Here is a 6,418-nt window from a genome sequence, read left to right as displayed (position 1 = left end):
ACCCGTAAGATAACCAAGATTATGAAAAAGAAGTTTAATAAGCCTTTCTATAGTTGGACCTGTGTGCCTACAGACAGACAAGAAGGATACTTCGTTGAATTTGCGGTAACCTTCTTTATCTTTTACATTCAGTTTATAGTTCTTTCTGTTGTGAAAAGAAATATCGGCAAGTAAAGTATGCAATGAAACTAGGTGGAACAAAGAACACTGAAACATATATAATTATTTATTTGTATGTGAGAGATATGTAAAGTAGCTAGCAACCATGCACGATAAGCTTATATGTTATCTGTTGTTTTGTAGAAAAAACACACATGGAATCCCATGTTAACCGGTCTTGTTCAAGAACACTTTGAATCCATTTGTCAGCTTCGAATGAAAGGTATGGTCAGTGATGTAAGGACCTCTCGCGAGCAACCGAATTGGATAGGAGATACACTCTGGAAACAAATGACTGCTTATTGGGACACTGAGGCAGCAGTGGGAAAGAGCCGCAAGGCATCAGCAGCTCGTTTGTCTGAACGTAATGGTCTTGGTATTCACAAGCATAACTCAGGACAGAAGTCCTATATGCAAATCGAACAGGAGCTGGTGAGTATCATTTTCTTTGTCTCGTTTTCTTTAACACTTGTCTCATTTTCATGTGTGACTTTCTTCCATTTCATTTCAGACAGTGGAGTTGGGAAGACCTGTGAGTTTTGGTGAAGTATTCATCAAGGCTCATACAAGAAAAGATGGAACCTATGTTGATTTCAAAGCAGAAAAAGTTGCTGAGGCTTACAAAAAGAAAAAGGAAGAGAAGTTGGCTAACCTTGAGAAGGATAACACTGAAATCTCAGAGGGGCTTTTGCTAGCAATAGAAGAGGACAACGAGCTGTTTATTCAGGTCTACTATTTTTTTAAAAAAATATTTTACAGTCATAAGTTTTTGCATTAAGAGTTTGGAGTTGTTTTCCAGCTTGGAAATTGATTGATAATGACTTACTCATTGTTTTCTTTGTTGTAGTCAACTTTCTGCAATGACAGAGGAGACCTTTTTGGTATTGGAAGCCTGAAGAAGAAGCTTAAGAGAAAACCAAATGACCCGATCAGCTCCTATTATTTCATGCACATGCAACAAAAGCTTGAAGAAGCTGAACTCAAGATAAAAGAACAAGAAGCCCGTATTGCCAAGGCTGAGGCAGACCGTGCACTGGAACAAGCTACTAACCAGGCTAAGATGGCTGAGTTCTCCCTTATGCACAAGTACATGCGTTCAACTGACCAAAAATACCTTGATTTCATTGCCTCTGAAGCATCATCTCCAGCTCCTCCTGATCAGTAAAAGCTGTGTACTTAGGTTATCATATTTAACTATCTTTTGGTGTTTGGTATTTTGTACATATAACAACTCTGATAACTTTTTGGTATGTATCTGTATTTTGGTGTTTGATTTGGGATGTATCTTTTTGGTAATTAGGATTCTAAAAACTTTAATCTACCTCCAGTTTCTTCATTTAGCATGTGTCAAATGATTAATCCCACAAATAAAAATCAAAAGTGAACCAAAATAAATAAATACCAAATCCCAAATCAATGTTTGTATCGGTCAAAAAACAGTAGCTCCGTAGTCACTTATCAGTCGCTAAATACGTTGATAATCAGTCGTTAATCGTGGCAACCTCGGTCACTAATTAGTCACTATATATACCGACCGTTTAGCGACTGGTATATTAGTCATTAAATACGTCACTAAAGTAGTCGCAAAATCAGTCGTAATTTAGCGACTACTTTACGACTGTTAAACGACTGATATAATGGTTGGTAGTCAGTGGCTAAATACCGACCGATTAACGACCGATTTATTTAGCGACGCACACTATAACGACAGGCTTAATTAGTCGTAAATCAGTCGCTAATCTTGATTTAGCTACCGATTAGCTACTATTCTTCCAGTAGGTAAAAACCTGTTTTCTTGTAGTGAACATCAAACAAAACCCGTTGCAACGTAACGGGTTCGTATCTTGTCTTGAATAATAGTCAGATAATAACGTAATAGTAAAGTTTTGTTTCATATACTGTGTTTCTTAGAGCATGTACAACGGTAAAAATGTGCAATCCTTAGTCAAAATCCTTAGTGCTTTTTGATTAAAAAAATATTAAAAGAGGAAGGCAAAGTTAAGGATCATCCTTAACTAAGGATTAAAACACCGTAGTCCTTAGTGACGTGGCAAGCTTAGTTTCTGGTCGTCTTCTTCTCCTCCTCCTCGGCGATTCTATTCGGTGATGATGGCGTTGGCTGGAATCACGACTTCGAATCCAACGTTTCTTCAGCTAAGGGTCTCTACCACAAGCTTACGTCATGTGATTCCACGCAATTCGATTTCATTTCCTCGTTCGTTGTACGTGAATCTCAATCGAAGAAGCCGTCTCTATGTTCGGTCCTCCTCCTCCTCTGCTCAAGGTTCGAATTGATATCATGAAAGTTCTCTTCTTTTGATTCGCTTCTCATGGAAATGATCGGAAAGTATCGATTTTTTTAATGATTACCAAAAAAGTATCGATCTTTTGTTGTTTTTTTGAATATTCAAACATGTACTGAGTTCTGCTCTAGTTTGGTTTGCGTGTTTCATGAGAATTTTAAAGAGTCTTGTTTGAGTTTCTCAGTGGCATCTGCAGTGGGGGCTGAAGCCGGCGATATCCTTGACGGAGAGTACGCTTAAGCATCTGAATAAGATGAGAGCAGAACGTGGGGAAGATTTGTGCTTGAGGATTGGTGTGAAGCAGGGAGGTTGTTCGGGGATGTCTTACAAGATGGACTTTGAGAACAGAGCTAACGCAAGACCGGATGATTCCACCATTGAATATGAAGGCTTCGCTATTGGTAAGTTGCTTCCCTTGGTTTGTTTTGGAACATCCTTTTATTTTGATACAATAAGGTCTATGAGCTAAGATCAGTTAGCTTATGTAGTAATGTAGAGGAGACTCGCCATGTTACATTATGTGTGTTTGAAGCATGCGTCCAAATAAAAAGTGATGTGGCTGTTCGGTAACAATCATCAGATGAAGTTCTTAGCTGTAGTTTTTGGACTGATTGTTTTGAAGGAGACTTTAACTCTTTTGAATCTATTGTTGTTTGATGTTGCAGTCAAGTTTACATGGCGAATGCACAGCAACCAAAGCTGTTTGTGGGAATGATTTTGATTCTCATCTTTGCTGAAGCTACTTGTAATCCTTTGCTACAATGGTTTTTAATTGTATTGCATTGTCGTTGCTTTCATTTTCGTTAAGATGCATGTATGTGAGATAGAGTAACTTACTCTTTCTCTTAAAATTTCAACTTATTAATTCCTAAGGATTTCAAATTAGAAAACACCATTGGAAATACAATTTTGATTAGAATCCTTAACTATTCAAATTAAAAAAAAAATAGTTTAATAATGTTAAGGACTCCAATGGTGGTAACACCATTGGAGATGCTCTTAGTACTCCAAACCTCAACCATAGATCCCGTAAACGCAAGTAGGAACTGATAAATGTTGCAAGCATTGTTCCTTATTTCTTCTTTGAATACTTGGTGAAAAAGCAGACTGTAGAGTGGAAGTTACAAAAGCAAACCCCAAACTCGATAAATGTAGTTAGTACAAACAAACCTTAAGCACAAAAGAGATAATTGATAAACCATACCAAACCAACACCAAAAAAATGGACAAAAGGAATTGTCTCGAACAACTTTAATTAATTTTCCTATCAAACTGATTATACTGTTCCACTATAGAAATAGTTATAACAAATAGAATCGACCTGCATACACAACACATTAAAATTAACTGACAAGTTTTAAGCCTACAACTTTACCACCAGCGGAACATTTGATGAACAATTATTTAAAAAAAAAAAAAGCGACTAATGTGGAATAAAGCTAGCGGGGTACTATGTCCGATCTCCATATGTAAAAAAAGTATCACAAGTTTAACTGACAATTAACAAAAAGAAAAAAAACGCAGAGAGTTTTATTTTAGGATTAAGAACAACACGACATAGGAGTACAGGACCATGCACTCTTCTTCTTTGTCTAGTTCACGCTTTACTTCTTAGTCTAGGCGAAGATAGGCTCTTCTGAAGTTATCTTCCTATTGGCGCCATCTTTTTCTTGACTGGTGTTGAGTGGAACGACAAGGGAAGCCTTCTCATGAGAGACACTTGCTGCGGCCTCCTTCTCAGCCAACACATATGATATAACACATGGGGGTCAAATTTTGATACCAAGATGTTAAAAATGTAATGATACAAGTTGTGAATAGGAGGGAGGCAAGGGTGCTTACTTTGTGTTCATCACTTTCCAAGTGGAGCTTCCTATTAGCATCGTTGTAATATGGATACTCGCAAAGTGTGCAAGTATTGTCAGGATAATTGTTAATGTAGTACAAAGGAACCACACTGAGAAGCAACTGCTAACCAAACCGAGATTATTATCATACAATTGGTTAGCAAATGTAAATGATACAAAGCTGAGAGTATAGGAGGAGGCATACCTCCTTTTTGTGTTGTCTACTCTTAAGATGGGTGATGAAAACATCAAAGCTCGAGAAATGAAACATGCATACTCGGCAAAAAAAAGGGCATTTCATACTCAAGTATCCTGCTCCGTATCTTAAGAGGAGTCTCTTCACAAGTCTCTGTGGACCCTTAAAAAAAAAAAACTGACTAGTTCAGAAATAGCTTATATGGTGGTTATTTCGTTCAAAAAAAGTCACCTTCAAGTAAGTCTTCCCAGAGCCACTTGTGGGAAGAAAAGTCATCTTTAGCTGATAGTGGCTCAGGACCTGGATATGCACGAAGCCAACTGAATCCCGACCAGACTAATCTGTAAGTATACCACGATTCATCACCGGATATGAGAAATACTGTAGATGGGAAGTTCTTAAAAGGCTGATGAATTCAACCCCACCTGGAAAATACGGATGAGTCAATGCATTAATTAATGGTAGAAAGAAAGAGAGATAAAAGAAGATTAACCAACCGAAGGGGCTGTGTTTAAGAATGATTCCAGAGGAAGAGATCTCTTCCAAGACGCTACGAGAGATGTATTCTAGGTTGCCTACGCAATAGATGACCACTGGATGAGGACCCATCAATTTGAACAACGCCGCTTCTATACTCGGACGCACACGACTAGGGTCATAATCTTTGGGAATCGGACACGTGTTGATGTCCCACCACACCCCCGTCGTCGGCTTCGACTCATAACCTTAAAACGGAAATCAACATCTTTAAACTAGATCTGAAATCAAACATATCAGATAAGAAATCGACACGGTCAATTCCAAACTACCGACCTTCTGCCATATCGAATCTCGATCGGTTGAGGGTTAGGTTTCTTTCAACTTTTACTATATATATTCACCAAACAAACTTATGGGTGCCGCCAAAAAAAACAAACAAACTTATGGGCCTATCTCATGCCAATAAGTATATGGGCTTTTTATTCTGTTTTTGCTATGCCTTTAACGAATAAACAAGACTCACGCGGATATGTTTGTTTTATTTTTTTTATAAATTAAATATAATTAGAGAGCCTGTCTGAAGAATAGACTGATTAACTTGGACGAACTCGGTGTCCCAATTCTTGAGCTCAGTGTCCTCCGTGTTTCCATAGATATCCTTGTCACTGGCGTTAGCTTCGTCCCACTATCCATTAATGATCTCTTCCCTCTATCCTCTTCACCATCATCAATGGCTTCTCCTCCTTTTCGCCGTCGCCACCGGCGCTTTCCTCCTCCTACTGTGCTGCATTCGTTTACAACGATTGTCTTTCCTCCAGGAAGTCTTAGGCTTCCTCTCATAGACAGAGCTCATAGCGAGAGGAGTTTGCCATTGTGCTCTGCAAATTTTTTTAGAGTTAATAGGATTGTGAGAAATAAACTTTAAGAATCAAGACTAACCTATTTATATCTGTATATTCACCGACTGAAAGTAAGATGGGAACATCGAGTGAAAAATCGTGGAAGGAGTGAAGGAAGATGGAGTTACCAAGAACTTTAATGACACCGATCGAATCTAGTCGATGAAGAAGAAGATCAAATGACGCGACCAAACAGAGAGAGGGGGATGAGGGGATGAGAAGCAGCGTAAAGAGAGAATTAGGGTTAACTTCTATTGGGCTGACCCAAAACACATCACAAAACTCATATCAATTGCACACTCATTTAAATGATACGATGCGTTTGGAATCTGGGACACATGTCTTTCACGACGTCGCTCGACTTACTGACGTGGAAGATGACATGGACAGCCTAGGAGTGAAACAAATTGTAATTTATATATATATAGATAGATATATATATATATGATAAAATAAAGGGCAAATCTCCAAAATAACAACTTTCTAAGTTTATATCACAAAATAGCACTCAAAAACTAAAATGACCAAAATAGC

General features: G+C 38.1%; 3 protein-coding genes across 3 annotated transcripts; 2 read left to right on the top strand and 1 right to left on the bottom strand.

Annotated features, from left to right (window-relative positions):
- Positions 1 to 450: 450 nt before the first annotated feature.
- LOC106339522 lies at positions 451 to 1,324 on the top strand. Its single transcript, XM_013778353.1, has 3 exons — positions 451 to 591; positions 671 to 886; positions 1,007 to 1,324. The coding sequence occupies exons 1-3, from the start codon at positions 451 to 453 to the stop codon at positions 1,322 to 1,324; spliced, it is 675 nt and encodes a 224-aa protein (XP_013633807.1).
- An 896-nt stretch (positions 1,325 to 2,220) lies between these two features.
- On the top strand, positions 2,221 to 3,268 carry LOC106301518 (iron-sulfur assembly protein IscA, chloroplastic-like). The gene is made up of 3 exons (XM_013737938.1): positions 2,221 to 2,443; positions 2,647 to 2,863; positions 3,128 to 3,268. Exons 1-3 carry the CDS (start codon positions 2,414 to 2,416, stop codon positions 3,175 to 3,177), a joined length of 297 nt encoding a protein of 98 aa, XP_013593392.1. The 5' UTR covers positions 2,221 to 2,413; the 3' UTR covers positions 3,178 to 3,268.
- Positions 3,269 to 3,915: 647 nt separating this feature from the next.
- LOC106303108 lies at positions 3,916 to 4,649 on the bottom strand. Its single transcript, XM_013739464.1, has 3 exons — positions 4,515 to 4,649; positions 4,305 to 4,430; positions 3,916 to 4,195 (listed from the first exon to the last, which is right to left on the bottom strand). Exons 1-3 carry the CDS (start codon positions 4,608 to 4,610, stop codon positions 4,079 to 4,081), a joined length of 339 nt encoding a protein of 112 aa, XP_013594918.1. The 5' UTR covers positions 4,611 to 4,649; the 3' UTR covers positions 3,916 to 4,078.
- Between the last annotated feature and the right edge of the window lie 1,769 nt (positions 4,650 to 6,418).

Source organism: Brassica oleracea, chromosome C1 (genome assembly GCF_000695525.1).
Source record: "Brassica oleracea var. oleracea cultivar TO1000 chromosome C1, BOL, whole genome shotgun sequence".
Classification (NCBI taxonomy): Eukaryota; Viridiplantae; Streptophyta; class Magnoliopsida; order Brassicales; family Brassicaceae; genus Brassica; species Brassica oleracea.
The sequence above is the reverse complement of the archived record's forward strand: the minus strand, read 5'-3'. Positions and strand labels throughout refer to the sequence as shown.